At 42.4% G+C, this 24,500-nt stretch overlaps 1 protein-coding gene across 1 annotated transcript; it reads left to right on the forward strand.

Annotated features, from left to right (window-relative positions):
- The first annotated feature begins 1,226 nt into the window (after positions 1 to 1,226).
- Positions 1,227 to 24,500, forward strand: NEK5 (NIMA related kinase 5). The gene is given in 8 exon segments (XM_025987157.2): positions 1,227 to 1,290; positions 18,337 to 18,463; positions 18,860 to 18,866; positions 20,890 to 21,051; positions 21,054 to 21,076; positions 21,945 to 22,011; positions 23,305 to 23,430; positions 24,393 to 24,500. Coding segments are annotated over 8 exon segments (684 nt in total).

Below are 24,500 nucleotides of genomic sequence, written 5' to 3' on the forward strand. Positions count from 1 at the left end.
GGGGGAGCTTTAGCTACCTCCGAACCCGCAAGAACCCGGAACGTTCTCGCTGTGTCCCCGTCCTAGAACGACCTTCGCCGTCGAACAGCAACTCAAATAAATCGGCAGCCAGCCCAATGACTCCTGGTCAAGGAAACGGCCAACTTGTCACGTGTGTGGGCCCCGCTCCCTGGGCTCCCGGGGCTCCCGGGGAGGCTCCGCTTTCTTTAACATCGACCAAGGTCCCAATGACTCCACCGCACCTCGACGCCGGGGCTCAGTTTCTGCCCTGACACGACACAGGCAGCACGTCGGCTTCAGTTACTCCCTGTCAATCAATCAAAGGGAGCCTGGCCGCTCTCGGGGTGGTTGGGGTGGTTGGTAAGAACACGCGACTCTTGTTCTTGGGGCGGAGAGTTCAAGCCCCATGTGGGTGTAGAGATGACAGAAAAATAAAATCTTAAAAAGAAAATCAGTCAGTCGGTCTGGGGGAGACACAGCCCCGGATCCCACAGGGGCAGGGAGCCAGCTGACGGGTCTACGCACACTATTAGAAGCAGCAGAGCACAAAGTCAGAACTTCCAGAAGTCTGCTAGAGGGGGGGACACGCCGGCCTCGACGGTGCTCGGGAGGCGAAGTGGGGGGCGGCCCCTGGAGCGACAGGGTGGGCTCAGGGTCCCCGGGGTCCCAAGGACGGTGGCGCCAACGGTTCCCAGGCCCAGGAGCGGGGACCCCAGCCGAGGGCCGCGGGACTAGGGCCAGCTGTCTGCCCTGTGTGGCCACAAACTGCAAACCCCTGTGCGGTCACGGGGCCGCGTCCCTGGGCCGGGCCAGCAAAGGCCAGAAGTGGGAGGAGACCCTCCCGGGCGGGAGGAGCACGGGTCTCCCCCAGGGCAGCCCCTAAAACTTGGAGGTTTGAAACTCAGTCACTTGTCCGAGATCAAAAAACAAACAGAAGTTGGGCCGCAGGCAGGGTGAATGCAGGGTCTGTAGAAGCGGTGGAGGCCCGGGGCGCGGGGGCTCCTCTGTGGAGGCCCCTGCAGACCGGGGGGGCGGGATGCTCAGCCCCCGGCCCAGGGGACCCAGCGCCCCCACCCGCATCCTGCCCTCAGGCTCGGGGGCAGCACAGCACTGCCCGTGGGAGGCAGACCCCGCCTCTGACCCACAGGTGCATTGCTCCTGAGGCAGGTGCATCGCCCCCGAGGCAGGTGCGCACCTGACGTCATCGCCAAGGCTTGAGGAGTAGCATGGCGCTGCCCGCGGGAGTCCAGACCCTGCCTCTAACCCGCAGGTTCATCGCCCCCGAGGCAGGTGCATCGCCCCTGAAGCAAGTGCATCGTCCGCGAGGCAGGTGCGCACCTGAAGTCAGCGCTGCGGCCCCGCACCCAGACCCCGACAGGACCCCTCCCTGCCGCCAGGTTGATGGACCGCAGAGGCCGCAGAGCTCCAGCTCCGCAAGGAGAGTGGGGTCGAGCTTCCTCTGTACTTTGGGCTTGCTTTATTTTCATTTCTTTTCTTCGATTCTTTTTTATTACTTGCTTGATTTTAGTTTTTATGTATATACCTTATATATTTATTACTTATTTTTTGTTTACTTTCATTGTACTTTGAGCATTAAAAAGGACAGCAACAAACTCTAAAGCCTGCAGCAGAAGGGAAATAATAAAGATGAGAGCAGAAATAGACAATACAGAAACAACAAAACAGTAGAATGGAATAGCGAAACTAAGAGCCGGTTCTTCAAATACTTAATAAAATGGATCAAGCCCTAGCCAGCCTCATCAACAAGAAAAGAGAAGGGACCTTCTCTAAATAAAATCACAAATGAGAGAGGAGAGATCACAATCAACACCAGAAAAATAAGACAATTATAAGGGAATACTATGAAAGATTATACGCTAACAAACTGGGAGACCTGGAAGAAATGGACAAATCCCTAGAAATGTGCAAATGAGCAAAACTGAAATAGGAAGAAATAGAAAATGTGAACAGACCCATAACTAGCAAAGGAATTGAATCAGCAAGGCACCTGGGTGCCTCGGTGGTTGAGCATCTGCTTTGGCTCCAGTCAGGATCCTGGGGTCCTAGGGGATTGAGTCCCACATCAGGCTCCCCACATGGAGCCTGATTTTCTCTCTGCCTGTGTCTCTGCCTCTCTCTGTGTGTCTTTCATGAATAAATAAATAAAATCTTTTTTAAAAAAAGGGAAGATGAGACAGGACCCAAATAAAATCATGAATGAGAGAAGAGAAATAACAACAAACACCACAGAAATACCAACGATTATAAGAGAACATTATGAAAAATTATATGCCAACAACTTAGAACCTGGAAGAAATAGATCAATTCCTAGAATTGGATAACATAGCAGAAATGAAAAAGGAAGAAATAAGAAACTGGAACAGACAGATAACCAGCAAAGAAATTGAATCAGCAACCAAAAATCTCCCAAGAAACAAAGTCCAGGACCAGATGGCCTTCCCGGGGCAATTCCACCGGATATCTAAAGAAGAGTTAATATCCGTTCTTCTCAAATTATGCCCCCCCTAAAAAAAAAAGAAGAAAAGGAAGGAAAAGTCAAATTCATTCTATGAGGCCAGCATAACCCTGATACCAAAACCAGAAAAAGACCCCACTACAAAGAGAGAGAGAGAACTAAAGGCCAATATTCCTGATTAACAGAGATCAAAAACTCTCAATAAAAAACTAGCACATCACTGTGCCAACAATACATTATATAAATTATTCACCATGATCAAGTGGGAGTTATTCCTGGGCTGCCAAGATGGTTCAATATTAACAAATCAATTACTGCGATACACCACATTATTAAAAAAAAAAAAAAGGATAAGAACCAAGTGACCATTTCAACAAATGCAGAAAAAGCACTGACAGGGGATGCCTGGGTGGCTCAGTGGTTTGGCGCCTGCCTTCGGCCCAGGGCATGATCCTGGAGTCCCGGGATTGAGTCCTGCATCAGACTCCCTGCATGGAGCCTGCTTCTCCCTCTGCCTGTGTCTCTGCCTCTCTCTCTCTCTCTCATGAATATATAAGTAAAATCTTAAAAAAAAAAAAAAAAAAAAAAAAAAAAAAGCACTGACAAAACACAACCTCCAGTCATGGTGAAAACCCTCAACAAATTAAGTTTAGAGGGAATGTTTGTACCTAAACATAATGAAAACCTTAGATGAGAAACCCAGAATATCATCCTCAACAGGGAGACACCAAGAACGTTTCCTCTACAGCCAGGGCCAAGACAGGGATGTCCGCCCTCATCACTCTGATTCAACACAGCCCGGAAGTCCTAGCCACAGCAATCAGACAACAAAAAGAAATAAAAGGCATCCAAATCAGCTAGGAAGATGTCAAGCTTTCACTATTTGATGATGAATGATTTTCTGTATAGAAAACCCAAAAATCTCCATCAAAAACTGCTAAAACTGATAAATTCAGTAAAAGACACAAAGTGAACTTGCAGAAATCTGTTGCATTTCTATGCACCAATAATAAGGCGGCAGGAAGAGAAATTGAGGATTCACTCCCATGTAGACTAGCACCAAAAACAATAAGATTCGTAGGATTAAGCCTAACCAAAGAGGTGAATGCCCTGCACTGTAAATCCTATAAAACACTGAGGAAAGAAATTGAAGATGACACAAACCAATAGAAAGGCATTTCATGCTCATGGATTGGAAGAACAACTATAGTTTATATATTTTTTAAAGATTTTATTTATTTATTCATGAGAAACAGAGAGGTAGAGACACAGGCAGAAGGAGAAGCAGGCTCCATGCAGGGAACCCAACGTGGGACTTGACCCCGGGTCTCCAGGATCAGGCCCTGGGCCGAAGGCAGCGCTAAACCGCTGAGCCACCCGGGCTGTCCTGTTGTTTAAAAGGCTATATACTACTCAAAGAAAGAGATAACACAGCAAAAATGAAAAAGGAAGAAATAAGAAACTGGAACAGACAGATAACCAGCAAAGAAATTGAATCAGCGATCAAAAATCTCCCAACAAACAAAGTCCAGGACCAGATGGCCTTCCCGGGGCAATTCCACCGGACATCTAAAGAAGAGTTAATATCCGTTCTTCTCAAATTATGCTCAAAGCAATCTACACATTTAATGCGATCCCCATCAACATAGCAATGGTATTTTTCACAGAACTGGAACAAATGATCCTAAAATTTGTATAGAACCACGGAAGATGGGCTGCCCGGGTGGCTCAGCGGTTTAGCGCCGCCTTCGGCCCAGGGCGTGATCCTGGAGACCCGGGATCGAGTCCCATGTCGGGCTCCCCGCGTGGAACCTGCTTCTCCCTCTGCCTGTGTCTCTGCCTCTCTCTCTCTCCCTTCTCTGTGTATTCTCATGAATAAATAAATAAAATCTTTAACAAAACAACAACAAACCATGGAAGATTGAAAATAGCCAAAGCAGTGTTGAAAAAAAAAAAACCAAAGCTGGGGTTCCAGATTTCAAGTTATATCACCGAGCTCTAGCGATCCAAAGAGTATGGTGCGGGCACAAGAAAGAGCCTTAGATCAATAGAACAGAATGGAAAACCGGAACAAGACACACACCTGTAACTCTATGATCAATTAATCTTCAACAAAGCAGGAAAGAATATCCAACGGCAAAAAGACAGTCTCTTCAACAAACGGGGTTGGGAAAACCAGGCAGCCACGTGGAGAAGAATGAAACAGGACCACTTTCTTACACCATGTATGTAAAAAATAAATTCAAAATGGATTAGGGACCTAAATGTGAGACCTAAAACCATAAAAAGAAGAAAAGATAGGCAGCAATGTCTTGGACATGGGCCATTGGATCTTCTTTCTAGACACGCCTCTGAGGCGAGGGAAACAAAAGCAAAAATAAACTATTGGGACTTCATCAAGTTGAAAAGGTTCCGCACAGTGGAGGAAACAACCGTAGCTAAAAGGCAACGTACAAAATGAGAGGAGATATTTGTAAACGACGCATCCGATAAAGAGTTAGTGTCCAAAATAGATAAAGCAAATATAAATCTCAGCATCCTAAACACAAATTACCAACTGAAAATGGGCAGAAAACATGAATGGACATTGTCTCCGACAATGTCATCCAGATGGCCACCAGACACACGGAAAGTCACTCAGCATCACCCATCACCAGGGAAACGCAGACCCAAACCACAATGAGATGTCACCTGACAGCCGTCAGAATGGCTAAAATTCACAACACGAGAAACAACAGGTGTTGGTGAGGCTGGGGAGAAGGGGGAGCCCCCTCACACTCCTGGTGGGAATGCGAACAGGTGCGGCCACTGTGGAGGACGGTGCGGAGGGGCCTCAAGAAGTTAAAAGTAGAGCGACCCTACGATCCTGGAATTGCGCAGCGAGGTACTTGCCCCGAGGATACAGAAGTACAGATTCGAAGGGGGACGCGCAGCCCAGTGTCTGCAGCAGCGTCACCAACAGCAGCCGAACAGCGGACCGGGCCCAGGCGTCCAGCGACAGATGAATGGGCACAGACAATGGGGGAAATACAGTCACTGCGACGTCACTCGGTCATCAGAAGGGATGGAATGAAGCCGTTGACAACGATGTGGGAGAACCGGAAAGGACTGATGCTAAATGAACTAAGTCAGTCAGAGAAAGACAAATACCATACGATTGCATTCACGTGTGGATTTTAAGAAACCAATCAAACTGGCAAAGGGGCGGGGGGAGATGAGAGAAGCAAACCAAGAAAGACATTTAACCATAGAGAATAAAGTAATAAATACCAGAGGAATGGGGGGGTGGATAGGGAAATGGGGGATGGGGATGACGGAGGGCACCTGTGACGAGTACCAGGCGTTGTAGCCAATGGCTGAATCACTATGTGGTACACTGAAACTATGTTATACTGTGTTAACAAACGGGAATTCAATTAAAACTTTAAAATGACAATTGTTAGTATTGATAGAACGGGTGCGCACAGTGAGATAAAAACAGAAAGGAAATTGAAAATCCAAATAAAGAGTACTTAGAGCAGCAAATCCCCTCCTTAGCTCAGGAGACGCCTGCCATGGCTATTGTCACCTCAACAGAGGCCTGGAGTTTGATTCTCTGGAGAGGCTTCTGAATGGATGGATGCCAAGCACATACCCTAACCCAAACATAACTAGAACACTTAAAACTAACCCATTGAAGCTACTGGGAGTCCCAGTGCCAAGCACATGACCAGATCCAATCTCTACTGTTTACAGACAAAAACCCTAACCCTAATCTTAAACCTAACCTTAACCTAGCCTAACACCAGACCTATCAGTAACCGAAAACCAAACACTAACCCCTAGTCCATAATCCATATACCTAACCCTGATTCCAACTATAACCGTAACCTTAACCCTAAAAACCCTAACACTCCAACCCTAACCCTAACCCTAACCCTAACCCCTATCCCTAACCCCTAACCCTAACCCCTAACCCTCACCCTAAACCCTAGCCCTAACCCTAACACCCATCCTTACAATCCTATCCCTAGCATCGTACTAGAAGTTTTATTATTCAATCAGGAAACTAGAGAAGAATTTAAAATATTTCTGGGGGATCCCCTGGTGGCTCAGCGGTTTTGCTCCTGCCTTTGGCCCAGGGTGTGATCCTGGAGTCCAGAGATGGAGTCCGACATCGGGCTCCCTGGGCGGAGCCTGCTTCTCCCTCTGCCTGTGTCTCTGCCTCTCTCTCGCTCTCGCTCTTGCTCTCTCTCTCATGAATAAATAAATAAAATCTTTAAAATATATATTTCTGGAAACTAATTATAATGAAACAACCATTCTAAATCTTTTGATACAGTAAATCGGTCCTAAGACCGATAAATTCATTGCAATACAAGCCTCCATTAAAAAATTTGAAAAACTTCATATACAAAAGCTTACCTTGCACCTAGAGGAATTGGACAAATAACTGCAAATAAAGCCTAAACCAAACAGAAAATGAGAGATAATAAAGATTAGAGCAGAACTCAATGAAATAGAGACGAGAAGAACTGTAATACAGTCAACAAAACCAGAAGCTCGTTCTTTGAAAGACTGAGATAGATAAGCCCCTGACAGCTTTATTAAATAGAAAAGAGAAATAACTCAAATTAATAAAATCATGAGCAAAAGAGGAGAGATCACATACAATACCAAGGAAATACAAACAATTTTAAAATGGTATAGTGAGTAACTCTATGCCAACAAATTAGGCAATCTAGAAGAAATGGATGCATTTCTGGAAACTGACAAGATACCAAAACTAGAACAGGAAGAAATAGAGAACCTGAACAAGCCAGTAACTGTCGTGGAAATTGAGGCAGTTATCACACACCTCCCAAAACACAAAAGCCCAGGGCCCAGTGGCTTCCCAGGGGAATTCCATCATCGTTTAAAGAAGACATAATACCTATCATACCAAAGCTGAAGGATAGAAAAAGAGGGAAATATTCCAAATTCTTTTTATGAAGCCAGCATTATCTTGATCCCAAAACCAGAGACCCCACCAAAAAGAATTATAGACCAATATTCCTGATGAACACAGATGCAAAAATTCTCACCAAGGTACTAGCCAATAGGATCTATTAAGAGGATTATTCACCCTGACCAAGTGGGATTTATCCCCGGGATGCAAGCCTGGTTTAACACTCATAAAACAATCAACGTGATAGATCACATCAATAAGAGAGAAAACAAGAACCAGATGATCCTCTCCATAGATGCAGAGAAAGCATTTGACAAAATACAGCATCCATTCCTGATCACAACTCTTCAGAGTGTAGGGATAGAGGAAACACTCCTCAGTATCTTAAAAGCCATTTATGAAAAGCCCACAGTGAATATTATTCTCAATGCGGAAGCACTGGGAGCCTTTCCCCTAAGATCAGGAACAAGACAGGGATGTCCACTCTCACCACTGCTATTCACATAGTCCTCAAAGTCCTGGTCTCAGCAATCAGACAACAACAAGAAATAAAAGGCATTCACATTGGCAAAGAAGTCAAACTCTCCCTCTTCACAGATGACATGATACTGTACATAGAAAACCCAAAGACTCCACCCCAAGATTGCTAGAACTCATACAGCAATTCAGCAGTGTGGCAGGATACAAACTCAATGCCCAGAAATCAGTGGCATTTCTGTACACTAACAATGAGACTGAAAAAAAATGAAGGAGTCAATCCCATTTACAATTGCACCCAAAAGCATAAGATACCTAGGAATAAACCTAACCAAAGAGGTAAAGGATCTATACCCTAAAAACTGTGGAACACTTCTGAAAGAAATTGAGGAAGATGTAATGAGATGAAAAAACACTCCATGCTCATGGATCAGAATAATTAATAGTGTGAAAATGTCTATGATCCCTCTTTTTTATAAAGAGCGATCTATACAGTCAATGCAATCCCTATCAAAATACCATCAACATTTTCCACAGAGGTGAAACAAATAATCCTAAAATTTGTATGGAACCAGAAAAGGCCCAGTATAGCCAGGGAAAGATAAAAAAGAAAACCATAGCCGGGGGCATCACAATGCCAGATCTCAGGTTGTACTACAAAGCTGTGGTCATTAAGACAGTGTGGTACTGGCACAAAAACAGACACATAGATTAATGCAACAGAATAGAGAATCCAGAAGTGGACCCTCAACTCTATCGTCAACTAATATTTGACAAAGCAGGAAAGGCGATCCACTGGAAAAGGACAGTCTCTTCAATAAATGGTGCTGGGAACATTGGACAGCCACGTGCAGAAGAACGAAACTAGACCACTCTCTTTCACCAGACACAAAGATAAACTGAAAATGGATGAAAGATCTAAATGTGAGACAGGAATCCATCAAAATCCTAGAGGAGAACACAGGCTACATGAGACTCCTTTTAGACCGAAGCACACTTCCAGCCTGGAAGCGAATGGGGTGGTGAGCCATTTACCTTTCAAATGGTCCTCAAAAGAAAGCTGGAGGAGCAATCCTCATATCGAATCAATTTCCGTTTATACAAAAGACAGTACTAAGAGAGGAAGAGGGACACTATATCATACTTAAAGGGTCTGTCCCACAAGGAGACCTACTACCCCTAATGCGGGAGCCACCAAGTATATCAATCAATTAATAACCAAAGTAAAGAGATACCTTGTAACAATACACTAATAGTAGGAGGCTTTCCCAGGGCACCCTCAGCGAATGACAGATCTTCTCATCTCTGGATGAGAACCCAGTCCATTGTGATTCTACAGCCAGGGTTTTTAACTATTGTATATTGCATTTTTCTGTGTATTTTCCACTTTGAGAACATGAAAGGTAATGATCCCTTTTCTTATGGAGAACAACTAGCTGTTTATGTGATGGAATATTGTGACGGAGGGGATCTCATGAGAAGGACCCATAGACAACAGGGAGTGTTATTTCGTGAAGATCAGGTAAAAACACCTCCAATTTGCCTTTTAATTTATATTCGGGGAATTAAATGTATAATGCCATAACTACTAAGCCGTGCTTATATACAGCATGATTTCTGGTAGAGAAATTCAAACCACTAGATAGTGGATCTATATTGATGATATATTTAGTCCAGAACATTTTTTGCAATTGAACTGAAATTGAATCTCTTTCTGAGAGTGAACTTTGAGAAAAGATAGTGTTGTATTTTTGGACAATCTCATATAGGATGCCCTTGAGATCAATCTTCATGGCTAAAAACATGTGAATGTGGATGCTCCTCAGCCATTTTAAGTGTGACATATAATAGCTCTGCTCTTCTTCCTTTTACCGTTTAGTACACTGTTCTAAAATAGCTGTTCTGTTTTGCCAGGGAGCATGCAGGCCCTTTGTGACGATGGCCCTTTAGTTTCATTGATTATGAAGAGGAAGGTGAGAAAGGTCAAGAGTAATGGCCTCCATTCCCATTCTCTTTTCACACAAACACATTATTCCTCCATGTGCTGAGCTTCCTTTGGAACCCTCTTGGGAGCTGTGCTCGCGAAGGAGACAGGAATGTGTGCGTAGAAGGGAATCTGACCCAGGCCCGTGTGATGGATGGGGCAGGCCACTGCCTGGAGCAGGGCACAGGGATGGCCTCCATCTTTCTTTTGGCCACTGGTTTCTGTGCTCTATTTTACTATTTAAGGACTTCATGCCTACGTCATTTCCTCCTAGAGCTAAATAGATTCGATGTACAAATGATTCAAGAACTGGTATCTCTAAATTTAGTAATTTTATTTATTTTATTTTTTTTTAATTTTTATTTATTTATGATAGTCACAGAGAGAGAGAGAGAGAGGCAGAGACACAGACAGAGGGAGAAGCAGGCTCTATGCACCGGGAGCCCGATGTGGGATTCGATCCCGGGTCTCCAGGATCGCGCCCTGGGCCAAAGGCAGGCGCCAAACCGCTGCGCCACCCAGGGATCCCTAAATTTAGTAATTTTAATCAAGCATTCTTCCTATGCTCGTTTACATTATATATTAAATTCAGTATTTATAGAAACCCACCTTTCTTCCTATCCAGGGATCACTTTGCTGTATTTAATAAAAACACTTTTCTCCACAAAATTTTGAATTACAATTCCCTTTGTTGGAAAAGAGCTAAAATTACAACTGAATCTTAGCATCTGGAGTATAGCTCTTTTTGCTTTTGTTTTCCTTTTACCATATAATGTGGTAGACAAAGAACCAACGACATTTTGGAATAGTTTAAGGGAGTCTTTGTAGGCATAGAACACATTTTAAATTTATTTTTTACTTTAAAAAAAATTTAAACACATTTATTCATGAGAGACACAGAGAGAGGGGCAGAGACACAGGCAGAGGGAGAAGCAGGCTCCCTGTGGGGACCCCAAGGTGGGACTTGATCCCAGGACCCCAGGATCATGCCCTGAGCCAAAGGTAGATGCTCAATCACTGAGCCCCTCAGATGCCTCTAGAACACATTTTTTTATAAAGAGGTTCATGGCCAGCTAAGATAAAATAAAATCAGAACTAAGAAATGAAATTAAGTTCCAAAAAATTTTAAAGTAAAATGTTTTTTATATCATATACACATAGATTGATATTTCATTAAAAACTTTAATAACCTCACAGAGTCTCTGCTTCTTCCTTTCTCTCCGCCATGGCACCTCCTTCCACTGACAAGGAAACACGTATGGCACCAGGATTATCAGGAAATGTGGTTTATCTGCTATCCGGATGCAGTTAGCAAACTAGTGTTAAAAAAAAATCAAATCAGGGCATTCCCAGGGGCGCAGCAGTTTGGCGCCGCCTGCAGCCTGGGGTGCGATCCTGGAGTCCCGAGTTCGAGTCCCACATCGGGCTCCCTGCGTGGAGCCTGCTTCTCTCTCTCTGCCTGTGTCTCTGCCTCTCTCTCTCTGTGCCTATGAATAAATAAATAAAATCTTAAAAAAAAAAAATCATGAACTGCCTCCCTCTCTCCCCTGCTTCTACTTCTCTTTTTCTGTATGTGGAATTCCCTCTGATATCAGCACATTTATTTTATTTACTTTTTTTGAAGATTTTCTTTATTCATGAAAGGTGGTGCTAAACTGCTGAGCCACCCGGGCTGCCTGATATCAGCACATTTAGATTGCCTTTTTGCACCTCCATTTTTCTAGCTATAAAAAGAAAATAATGTGATAAGATGGTATGTCTAATAGTTTCATTCATATAAATACATATACATAAATATGTTATTTCTCTCTTTTTGCATATTATCATGAAGACATGTCAGTGACCACCAGACTACTGACTAGTTTTGTTTCATGTTCCTTCTACAGATTCTGAGTTGGTTTGTACAGATTTCTCTGGGACTAAAATATATTCATGACAGGAAACATATAACAGGGGCATAAAACCACGAGTAACAGCTCAGAGAGAAGATCAAGAGATCAAGACAAAACTGAGCTTTTGCTTTCTTGAAGTATCTCCAACAACATAGCATTTTCTCCATTTATAGAACTTTTTTTTTTTTTTTTTTTTTTTTAGCAAGAATGGAATGGTTGCAAAGCTTGTGGACTTTGGGATAGCAAGAGTTCTGAACAAATAAGTACTTTAAAAATCATTTTTCGGGATCCCTGGGTGGTGCAGCGGTTTGGCGCCTGCCTTTGGCCCAGGGCGCGATCCTGGAGACCCGGGATCGAATCCCACATCGGGCTCCCGGTGCATGGAGCCTGCTTCTCCCTCTGCCTGTGTCTCTGCCTCTCTCTCTCTCTCTCTCTGTGACTATCATAAATAAATAAAATTTTTTAAAAATCTTTAAAAAAATCATTTTTCTTTCTATTAATAACAATCAAATTATGTATTTTTAGGTATCATGAGTAAAGAAGATATTAAAAGCTTGGTTTCAGATAATTTTAGATAACTATTTATATAAATTCATTAAATCATTCAGATGATATTTTGTCTAAGGGTAAAATTTCCAAGATAAATCTTGGTATAATAGAAAGATGATGGCAATGTTGTTAACTGTGATACAAACTTATCAACTGAGATGTGACTGGATTGGCATAAAGCTAGTGAGAATTTAGTGAACCAAGAAAATTCACATATGCTCAGGGGAATATACTGATGCAACTGTTTTAGAAGACAATTTGTTGGTAATATTAAGAGTTTTTTTTAACATTCAATTTCTTGGAATTTAGAATAATTTAAATGCCCAATAACTTTAATAATTTTAATGCCCATTGGGAAATGGGTAAATTTTATAAAGCTTGGCACAAGCATGTACCTGAATATTATGTAGCCATTCACATGTATGATTTTGAAGACTTCTTGATAATGTGAGAACAAACTTTGTTATATTAAGACAACAATGGAATTCTGGGCACCCTGGGTGGCTCTGTGATTTAGCACCTGCCTGCAGCCCAGGGCATGATCCTGGAGACCCAGGATCGAGTCCCGCGTGGGGCTCCCTGCAGGGATCCTGCTTCTCCCTCTGCCTGTGTCTCTGCCTCTTTCTCTCTCTCTCTCTCTCTCTCTGTCTCTCATGAATAAATAAATAAAATCTTTTTTAAAAAATGGAATTCTTAATTATTTTTTTATTTTTTTATTTTTTTATTTATGATAGGCACACAGTGAGAGAGAGAGAAAGGCAGAGACACAGGCAGAGGGAGAAGCAGGCTCCATGCACCGGGAGCCTGACGTGGGATTCGATCCCGAGTCTCCAGGATCGCACCCTGGGCCAAAGGCAGGCACCAAACCGCTGCGCCACCCAGGGATCCCAGGAATTCTGAATTTTAAATACTCTGTGATCACACCCATATGAAAAATATGCATGGAAAAAAGATAAAAAGGAAATACACCCAAATTTTAGCTGTTTTGAGGTAGTAAGATTCTGGGTGATTTTTTTCTTCTCTATTCACGTCCATATTTTCCAAATTTGAAGTCATGAGACTGCATTACTTTGGTAATTGGAAAGAGGGAACTGTTTGGACATCTAAGAGTTTTGCAATATAACAATCATACTTCTTTGTGGAATCTTTAGCCATAAAACTTTTTTTATGTGTAGATTTTGGGGGAGTGAATTATAAGTTTAAGAATTGGCTAATCTTATTACTCTGTTATTAATAGGCAATATGCTGTCTTTAATATGCACGTTCACTGAATTTTGTCTTATCCATTTTTACATTTTTTCTTGCATGTCCATGTCTTAAGCCTTTTCTTACGTCCATAGTAAACCATATTATTTTATTATCTATTGTACTTGATAATTATCTAATTAATCTAATATAACTAGCTGGTTCCATGGAACTTGCTAGAACTTGTGCTGAAACCCCATACTCCCAGTCTCCAGAAACCTGTCAGAATAAATCCTACAAGAATAATACGTGGGTTGCCAACTATCGGTTTGAAAGTCTCAGTGATGGTGGGTGGATTCTCTTTTTCTTATGATACTTCCATAATTTCATTTTCTTCACTTCTGAAATGGGGACCCACCCCAGTGACGGTCTCTGGCCACTTCGGTGTTCCCTGAAACTTCTGAATTTATTTAGAAGAAAAACATTTCATTTGAGGATACAAGTGATAAAAGATTGACATTGAAAATTGCAGTCACTGTGATGTGTGTCTATTTTATCTTCATACCTTTTGAACGCTGTGAAGCCTAACACAGGACAGTGTTGTGCGTGGGGCAGAGAGAAGGCAGTGAGAGCACTGGATTGGGAGCCAGGAGCCCTAGTTTTGGCCCCGTCACCATCTCCACCAAGTCGGTTGACCTCTGTGGGCCCAGCTCCTCCAGCCGTAACGGGGAGTGTTGGCTAGGAGACTGTTAGGGGATCTTCCAGCTTTGAGACCCAACTAGTCCTAGGTATGTGATACCAGAGCCTACCGTTCTGGAATAGTATTGATATTGTGAACGGTGAACATGAGGAAGCTTTAACTTCCATGTAAGGAGAAGGTGGAAAAAACCCACTTTTAGGAGCTGGCTGCCAGATGAACTAGTTGTTTTACCAAGAAGACTGAGTTCCTTCTGGGAGTTAGTTTTCCATTTGTTTTGGAAAATACCCACGGGGTGTTTGGCTGTTTGACTTTGTAAGAGATAACTGGAGGGCAAGGCCCAGATGGTAGAGATTTCTAAAAGGAATAGTAAATATTTCTCTGTATAATAGAAAAACAAGCTTCTTTTTTCTTGTTGTTTGTTTTCTGTTTTATGAATAGCCCGTAATACCAAGACGGGGTTTGGCCTCCAGGTGAGCAGGAATGCAGCTAGTGCAGCCCGAGGGGAGGCGCACACCGTCCAGAGAAGCACCCTGGGTTAGTTCTGTACTGCTTTTTAAAGAATTTGACTCGGTATTTAAATATGCAGATTTGGTGCTTTTGATACTTGGAAGATCTTAGCAATAATGGGCTGGGTTGCTGCTGCACCCCATAGACTGGGAAGCCAGTCCCTCAGCACCCGCGGGGCCAGGAATTAGGTTTGCAAATGTTTGCGGGGTGGCCCTGTGTCCTGCGGGACCGTGCTGAGTGGGGGCGCTCTGGGACAGGGAGGATTTGGGTCTTGGGACAACCTGGTGAAGACAGAATTGGGTGGTCAAGGGAAACCGTGAGTTTCTAGAAACTCTTAGAAAAGCACAAGAAAGCAGTTGTTTCCTACCTATGCGTAATCACCCTTCATTTGCTCAGGCCCTGAGCGGTCTCTCTCCTCCTACACACACTCAGGGGAAGTGTTGATAAATAGTAGAGCCATTTCCTCACTTTACTGGTTTTGACTCTTTCACTTCTCCTTGTATTTTCTTTTCTTTTTTTTTTAATAAGGCACCTTTTTCTATAAGGTAACTCCTTGTTAAACCAACCACATATAAATACGAAGTCCTAAAGAGCCAGTCTGAGGGTGGAGGCAGACGGGCCCCCCAGGTGTGAGAGTGTTTCTGCACGGGTCTGCCTGTGTGGGGGCACTTGGGGTGAGCACCTGCTGGAAACACTGCTTTGTCTCTTGATATTACTGTACGAGCTAGTATTGAACTTTTCTCTGATTTACTATCACTACTCCTTGTCCTTCCAGTTTGAGAGTAACAACTTACACCAGCTGGTTCTGAGGCTATGCCAAGGACAGTTTGCCCCGATATCCCCAAGGTTTGCCCATGACCCGCAGGCCTTGGTATCTCAACTCTTTGAGGTGCCTCCCTGAGATCGACCGTCTGCGAATTCTATTTTGGAAAGGCCCTTTCTAGAGAATCTTATTGCCAAATACTTTACTCCCGAGGTGAGCTTTAGAGGTGTTTCTGTGTGGATTTTGACAGAGATTTTGGTTAGCAGGCCCTTGACACGTGTGTTTCATCTTAGGTCATTCAGGAGACTTCAATCCCAGCCTCACACATAAAGCAAGATGATTGACTTCTCAACCTTCTGGGGAGGGATCCAAGGTAAGAATGATCCAAGTGATCGAAAAACATTTCTTAATGTTTGTCTCACACAGTGAGTTTTAATATATGGCTGACAGCATTAGCACAAAAATTCCACCAAATACACTGAACATAGATGTTTTAAAAATATGAGTGTTGGGGCACCTGGGTGGCTCAGGCAGTTAAGCATCAAACTCTTTTTTTAAAATTATTTATTTATTTATTCCTGAGAGACCCAGAGAGAGAGGCAGAGACACAGGCAGAGGGAGAAGCAGGCTCCATGCAGGGAGCCCAACATGGGACTCGATCCCGGGACTCCAGGATCAGGCCCTGGGCTGAAGGCAGCGCTAAACTGCTGAGCCACCCAGGCTGCCCCCATTTTATTTTATTTTGTTAATTTTATTTATTTTATTCCTGAGAGAGACAGAGGGAGAGGCAGAGACACAGGCAGAAGGAGAAGCAGGCTCCCTGCGGGGAGTCCGAGGGGCGACTGGATCCCAGGACCCCGGGGTCATGCCCTGAACTGAAGGCAGGCGCTCAACTACTGAGCCTCCCAGGGGCCCCAAACATCCAACTCTTTTTTTTTTAATAATACATTTATTTTTTATTGGTGTTCAATTTGCCAACATACAGAATAACACCCAGTGCTCATCCCGTCAAGTGCCCCCCTCAGTGCCCGTCACCCATTCACCCCCACCCTCCACCCTAAAACATCCAACTCTTGATCTCAGCTCAGGTCTTGAATTCAAGCCTCTAGTTTGTCTCCATGCTAGGTGTGGAGCCTACTTTAAAAATAGATAGATGATGATAGATGATAGATAGATAGATAGACAGGTAGACAGATAGATAGATAGAGATATGACAGAGATAGAGCTGTATATATAGATTTAGCGTAAGCAAGAGAAGAATCATCTTGTAAAATAGTGACTAGTGGCTGTGCCTGTATATCTGGCTCATGCCTGCTCTGGTGACTCATTATCCTTTCTTCTCATTAGTCAGGAAACTCCAGAAACCAGTAGATTTGCTAATTAAGAGGTACTTGACAAGGTAGGATCATAACTTAACTTTTGCATAGGAAGAGGAAGAGAAGGTTCACAGACAGACCGGGGATGATGAGATGAAGCTGATTTTCTACAGAGAGGATGGTCTGGTGACTCGGAATGCTCTTGCAAAGGCCACTTGAAGCTGGAGTTAGGATCTCAGACCTAACTGGTGGCTGTGGGGATTAGTATAGGGCCCCTGAGGAAAGCAGGTGACACTTTACAGTAATGACTAATAGAGAAACAATTTTAGTGGTGCTTTCAGGATCAGCTGCAGAAGCGCTCCATACATGTGGGTGTGAGAGAGAGACAGACGTCGAAGAAGACAAAATTACTCATTCCATTGATGTTGTGAAATAAGAGCAGTGTGGACTTAGTCATAACCAAATGTCTACACTGAAACAACGAGGAGGAGTAGAACATCTCTCCAAGGAGTCAGCGACAGGAACATCTGTTGGCTGTTAGATAGAGACACTAGACTTGAGGCAAGTTGTCAAGGGAAGAAGAGTGAATGCGTCCCTCTGCCATGTGTAACTCAGTCTGGCGTTGTTACATACGGGCTTAGTTTGAGAACATTTAGAAGGCAGGTAAGTAGCAGATGAGAGAAAGCACCTGTCAACATTTCTAATATGGGAAGGAAAAGAAAATAGGAACACAGCCTGCTGGTGGCCGTACGAACATGTTAGAAGCCTGGTCATACACTTCACAGGGCTCCTGGGTGATGCAGTTGGTGAAGCGTCTGACTCTTGATTTGGGCTCAGGTCATGCTCTCAGGGTCGTGAGGTCAAGCCCTGCATCGGGCTCCATGCTCAGCAGGGAATCTACTTAACATTCTCTCTCTCCCTCTCCCTCTGTCCTCCCCTCCTGCTCTCTCTCTCTCTCAAAAAAAAAAAAAAAAAAAGTCATACATTTCACACAACAGTGTGGCATGAGTTGTGTGACCTGTATCCCAAGCTATGATGACGCCATGTAATTATTTTTTTTAAATTTTTTTATTTATCCATGTAATTATTTATGCCATTATCCAATGCATACTTTTTCTGTAAATGTTAACATTAATGCCTGATTTTTTTAAAATAGCGTTATATATACTAGAAATATGTGAAGGAACCCTGGATTAAACATTTTCCTCCATTAAAAGACAACGCAGGGGCACCTGGGGGCCTCAGTGGTTGAGCATCTGCCTTTGGTTCAGGGCATGACCCCAGGGTCCTGGGATCGGGTCCCACATTGGGGTCCCTGCAGGGAGCCTGCTTCTCCCCCTGCCTGTGTCTCTGCCTCTCTCTGTGTCTCTCATGAGTAAATAGATAAAATCTTTAAAAAAGAAAATCTACTGGCACTTCTCTCAATGGGTCTAAACATCACTGGGTGAAGTGAACCTACTATATTGTGAACTGTCCCTTATGTTCGTACTCTCACAAGCATCGATGATAAGATGTGGATATTTTAAAGAAACTGAAGTTGTTTTATTTCAGTTAAATAAGAGCCTAAAATACAGAAAGCAAGATTCCAGGGAAAGTGCCTCCCCAGATCACGGCTAGCAGCGCCAATTAAAAGGAAGGAGATGCTGTGTAGAAATGAATGGAGACCGCCAGCTGAGCCCAGAAGCCTGTATCTGTACGCTGTACTTTGTTAGCAGGGGACAAGTTCTCCAGGACGACTTGTACACGTTCAGAGGGCACAGGCTCATTACTCCGGAGTCCGCTGGCTTGGTACTTAGTAGTGAAATCATTCTGTGAGGAGCATTAAAATGATACTTCACTGGACAACTTCCAATTGCATTTCCTTACAAGTATCCTATCCTTTTACGACTCAAACCCTTTTGATTTCCTCAGAATATAAGGCTTTTTCTATATAGGATAAGTGAATAGTATAGCTGCAGAAAACATTAGGCCCTTCATTCCCTTAATTCTAACATGGTATATATAATTGAGAAACTTTTATTATATAGTCAATTATTTTTTTCCTAGAGATTCTTTATGTTTGGTTCTGCTGAATCCACATCAGCAGAACAGTTGAGCCTCTTAGTTCATGCTAATGGAATGCTTCTGGTATGTAAATGATAAAATGCTATTGTCTTTTAATTGAAGAATTGTATTTTTAAAGGAGGCTGTAATTGTATAATTAGAGGACCAGTTGGAAGTACGTTTACTACGTATTTACTTGCTGTATAGACATTTTAGAAAAATGTGGCTCTGTAAAAAAAAAAAAAAAAAAAAAAGTAAGAAAAGGAAAAGAAAATGTGGTGGTGTATAGATAGATTTTGAAACTATTAGTTAAATTATTACCCTCCATTTGGTAGAATGTGGTTTAACTTTATTAAAGGAACCTAAAAGTCAGGGCGCCTGGCTGGCTCAGTTGGAAAAGCATGGGATGCTTGATCTCGGAGTTGTAAGTTCAAACCCCAGGCTGGGTGTAGACATCACTACAAAAATTAATAAATAAGTAAACTTAGAAAAAAAAGAAATGTAAAAGTATGTTGTGATTTAGCATACTCTGTAGCTGACTCAGAGGAGAGAAAAAGCACCTGAAAGATTCAAAGATGGATTAAATTAGCAGAACAAGTTGACATTTTATGCAATGGAATGAGTGGGTCTCCACAGGAACCACCTCTGATGTTCTCATTACTTTGTGAGATTTTAGAGAAAATTCTAAAGAAGCTGTTAATTTCCTACCAATACTTTTCTCTATTTTTAGCCATTTTTCAGCAAGTAATTGGCAGTACCTTGTTTGGGGTTGTATATAGCTAAAACTGCAACACTAAGAAACATATGTCACACTTTAGAAGATTTTTTAAAATAAATGTATAATTTGTGTTTAGACTAATAAGCCAAACTTGATACTTTAATATTTAAATAAAAATGACCCAATATCTACAATCCCACATGGCTCAACTTACATATATCAGAATCACACAGCTTTAAAAAGAAGAGGGAATATAGTGTGTTCCTTCTTCACAGTAAGGAAACTTCAGTTTTTTTTTTTTTTTTAAAGCTTTTTTTTTTTTAATTTATTTTTTATTTATGATAGTCACACAGAGAGAGAGAGAGAGAGGCAAAAACACAGGCAGAGGGAGAAGCAGGCTCCATGCACCAGGAGCCCGACGTGGGATTCAATCCCGGGTCTCCAGGATCGCGCCCTGGGCCAAAGGCAGGCGCCAAACCGCTGCGCCACCCAGGGATCCCCTGGAAACTTCAGTTTAAACCATTTGTTTGGTTATTGGTATTTCCAGCTACCAGTTCTAGGCCTTTCCAGTGGTTTGAACTTCTTTTTCTTTTTTGTTATTGTCTGGTAAGTAGTCAATTGTCCTGGTTAATGTAAAATTGGCCCTAATTTGTTCTTTCATCTGTTAACGTGGTCTGATTCTTGTCTTACAGCTCACTGGCCTCTACTTAACTCCGAAACAAACATTTGGTTCTGGTTCTCCTCCTGTCATTCTGTTCTGGTCGGGAAGGGCAATGAGGGGTGACTTGGGGTGATAATATGCCGGTCACAGCTGTTGCATGACTTTCCTTCATTTACTTGGGAAGGGTGACTGAATAACTCAGCATCTTCTTTCCTTTGAGTCATGATGCCATTTTGTATTTAGTCAATTCATCAGGATCTAAAAATGTTATGAATCCCCAGATTTGTGAGTTGGGCAATAACATTTATCCTCTATTAAAGTACAGTAAGATGCAAATAAGTTAATAAAAATAGAAAATAATAGTACTGAGTTTAGTTTCAGAACTCAGGTTGGCTAGGCATACTCACCAGGTAAGCATTTTTGGTGGGCCAGCCATGAAGTATGCAGGATTTCTATTCACACCTTAGTATAATTATAAATGACTGTGCTACAGTAGACTTCTAAAATATTTTCAAGTTCTAAAATTTGGGGATGCTAAGATTATGTTAGTCTAAAAAGAAATCTAGACCAAAAACAACAAAAATATACCTTCAGTGCTTTGTTTTAGTTATGGTCACTATCAAAGTGTCAGTTATTTAGAGATTTTAATTATGTGTCTTCAAAATTTTTCCTCTTCTTTTTGATCCTTCAGATAAAAATAGTACAAAGGCCCAAACTTGCTGCAGTGCATGGACATTATGACTATTATTATGCCCAACTTGACATGTTGAGGAGGAGAGCACATGAACCAAGTTACTGCTGGGTTCCTCAAGAAGATCCTGGAGTTGAGGGGAATTATAGTCAGGAAGAAAGCCACACAGTCCATCACCAGGTCAACGGTGATATCAGAGCCTGACTTAAATTTTGGTCCTCTGAAAATATCTTGATATACCATTTATTCTGAAACCCTCCCAATTCTCCTAAAACAAATAATCCAAGAAGAATTTCCAGACTGTTCATCTTGAATACTTAATTCACAATTCCCTTAACTCTGTTTCATCTTCATTCAGCATTTATTTTCTTGGGATCTTTCATTTGTGTGCCAGCGTGAGGAATAGAGGTAAAGGAATGGGACAGCATCTTGCTCTCAAGGAGCTCAGAGCGTGGTACAGGAAGTGGACAAGCAACTAGGGTGGCAAGGCTGTTGATCAGATGCCTGCCCAAAGTGTGAGAAGATCCTGGTATTGGGTTTTTCTTTTTCCCTCCTACCCATTGTAGACCATGGATGGACTTCCTGTCCTGAAGAAAAATCACAGCACCAGAACGTTTTTCTCTTTCATCCTCTCCTGCATCCCCAGTTGGTACAGTTCTCTTTGCTTCTTTTTCTGATTCCCAAGTATGTGTTCTGTAACTTTGAACTATTTCTTGAACTCAGAACTTTCAAGCCACAGGTGAACTGTGGACCTCATTATTAACTTGGAAATCTACTTCTCAAATTAGTGGCTAAGACTAGTAAAAATTTCTACTCAAGCTGAACATTTTTAAAAATTTTTTATTTATTTATGATAGTCACACAGAGAGAGAGAGAGAGAGAGAGAGAGAGAGAGAGAGGAAAAGACATAGGCAGAGGGAGAAGCAGGCTCCATGCACCGGGAGCCCAACGTGGGACTCGATCCCGGGTCTCCAGGATCACGCCCTGGGCCAAAAGCAGGCACTAAACCGCTGTGCCACCCAGGGATCCCAAGCTGAACATTTTTATTTTCTAAGGCCTGCTGAATACCTTCAGAGGAAATTTAAAGCTCAGCAATATAAATTGAAAGTGGAAAAGCAATTGGTAAGTAAAATTCCAATTATTAGGGGCGATCAGGAATTTCCTGCTCACAAATATTCATGGGTCCTTAAGTCAGAGTGCATTCCACATAGAGGATCAAGACTATCCTCCACCTTCTCCAGTTTTTAGTAGCTAAAGAAGGATAATGAGAATGTGCTTGAATCAGGGTCTGGGAAGCCTGATTTTTTTTTCCCTCTGGCTCTATCACTTGCTGTGTGACCTTAGGCAGGTCGTACAAGCTCTCTGAGCCTCAGTGTCCTTTTTTAAGTGACAGTTTGGGAGCAGACAAGCTTGAAAGTCCCCTTCAGTGCTACAATTCTTTGAGTCTATTTTTTTTGTTTTGTTTTGTTTTGTTTTAAATCTTTTTTAAAAAAAATTTTTTTTAATTATTTATTTATGATAGTCACAGAGAGAGAGAGAGAGGCAGAGACACAGGCAGAGGGAGAAGCAGGCTCCATGCACCGTGAGGCCGATGTGGGATTTGATCCCGGGTCTCCAGGATCGCGCCCTGGGCCAAAGGCAGGCGCCGAATCGCTGCGCCACCCAGGGACCCCCTCTTTGAGTCTATTTTATTAGAATTCTATACATTTTTACAAAGTGATTATGTGTTTTATTTGAAGTGAAACTCAACCTTTACCCTTAAGTATAGTGTTACAGTTCTGGGGATGAAGGAGGCTGGATAGTCATCCTATTTCTGTTACTCTTATTTTGGACTGCTCAAGAGCTCTAGTTCTATTCCCCTACTTCACGGTGGTCAACTTTTACAGAACTTTAATTTCACAATTATACTTTACTAGTTCAGAAAATGAATCCAGGTGTCTCACCTGATAGTGTAAAACATTGATTATGTAGGATAAACAACATAAATGGTTTTATTAATTTTCTTTACTTTTTAAAAGCTTCATACTTTAAATGAAGAAACTTCTACTGCCCACTCCCAAATAGTGAGTTTGATTCAGATAATTCTTGTTTAATGAAAAATATCAAAGGTCAAACGAGATTTCTAAAATGCGAGTACAAACAAAAAAAATAAAAATAAAATAAAAAATAAAAAAATAAAATGCAAGTACACTTTATTTATTTTTTTTATTTATGATAGTCACACACAGAGAGAGAGAGAGAGAGAGGCAGAGACACAGGCAGAGGGAGAAGCAGGCTCCATGCACCGGGAGCCCGACGTGGGACTCGATCCCGGGTCTCCAGGATTGTGCCCTGGGCCAAAGGCAGGCGCCAAACTGCTGCGCCACCCAGGGATCCCACAAGTACACTTTATAAATCTTTTTATTCAGTTGATAGGGTCTTTGTCCATCTTAAGCTGAGTCAGATCACAACCAGAGACAAAAGCTAAGAAGTAATGGAGAAGAGTCTAGATGCCAGGAGCTGCAGATCAGGAGAAACAAAACAAAGAACAGGTTAGAAACAGTCTGATTCCAGGGCCACCACTGTACCTGCAGCCTTGTCTTCTGTGCTGCATAGGATATTACTTTTAGTGTCTACACTATGCCTGAGGGACAGCCCTCTTGCACAATACTTGGACACACTCACGTGAAGCTCCATGCTGAGAGTTTCAGGAGATATAAAGATATGGATTTTACTTCCTCAGAGGATGTCACATAGCGAAGTTCATAAAGCTTTTGACCTTGGATTGATAAAGCCATTATCCACCACTAACATTTTTGAAATTTGAATTAGTTTTCTAGGGCTGCCTTAACAAAGCACAACAAACTGGGTGGTTTAAAACAACAGAAATGTATTGTCTTCCAGTTCTGGAGGCTAGAAGTCCAAAATCAAGGTGTCAGCCGGGCCATGCTCCCTCTGAAACCCGTAGGGAAATCATTTGCCTCTTACGGATCTTTGACATTCCTTGGCTTGCAACTGCATGACTCCGTTCTCCGTCATCGCATGGCATTCGCCCTGTGCATCTCTGCCTTCACAGAGCTGTCTTCTTACAAGGACACCCATTGTGTTGGATTAGGGACACACTCTACTCCCCTATGACCACATCTTAGCTTAACCAGCTACATTTGCAGTATCACTATCTCCAAATAAGGTCACATAATAAGGTCCTGGGGGTTAGGACTCCAACATACCTTTTTGAGGGGGCAATAAAATTGAACCCATAAAAGTGGGATATATAAAGTCATGGTATGCCATTAACACATTCTGGGTTAAATATAAAAGTGAGATTGCCCAAAGCCACCCTACCGCTCACAGGGAGGGAAGTACCACAGCTGAATGTAAGGTAGATTATCATCTTTAGGACTATGAGGTTTTCAAATTCCTACTGTGTATCACACATCCTTTAAATCCATAGGCTCTGTGGAGATTACTCTGTTCAGTTGTTCACCACCATTTAAAATTTTTGGATTGGGAATATTTTCCAGGAATATTGGAAGCAGTTAGCGGAAATATGTCAACAGTACCACAATGATATGAAGGAAATTAAAAAGAAGATGGGGAGTGAACTGGAGCTGAATGAATTTTTCTCCTAA

The sequence above is a fragment of the Vulpes vulpes genome, chromosome 6 (genome assembly GCF_048418805.1).
Source record: "Vulpes vulpes isolate BD-2025 chromosome 6, VulVul3, whole genome shotgun sequence".
Lineage (NCBI taxonomy): Eukaryota > Metazoa > Chordata > Mammalia > Carnivora > Canidae > Vulpes > Vulpes vulpes.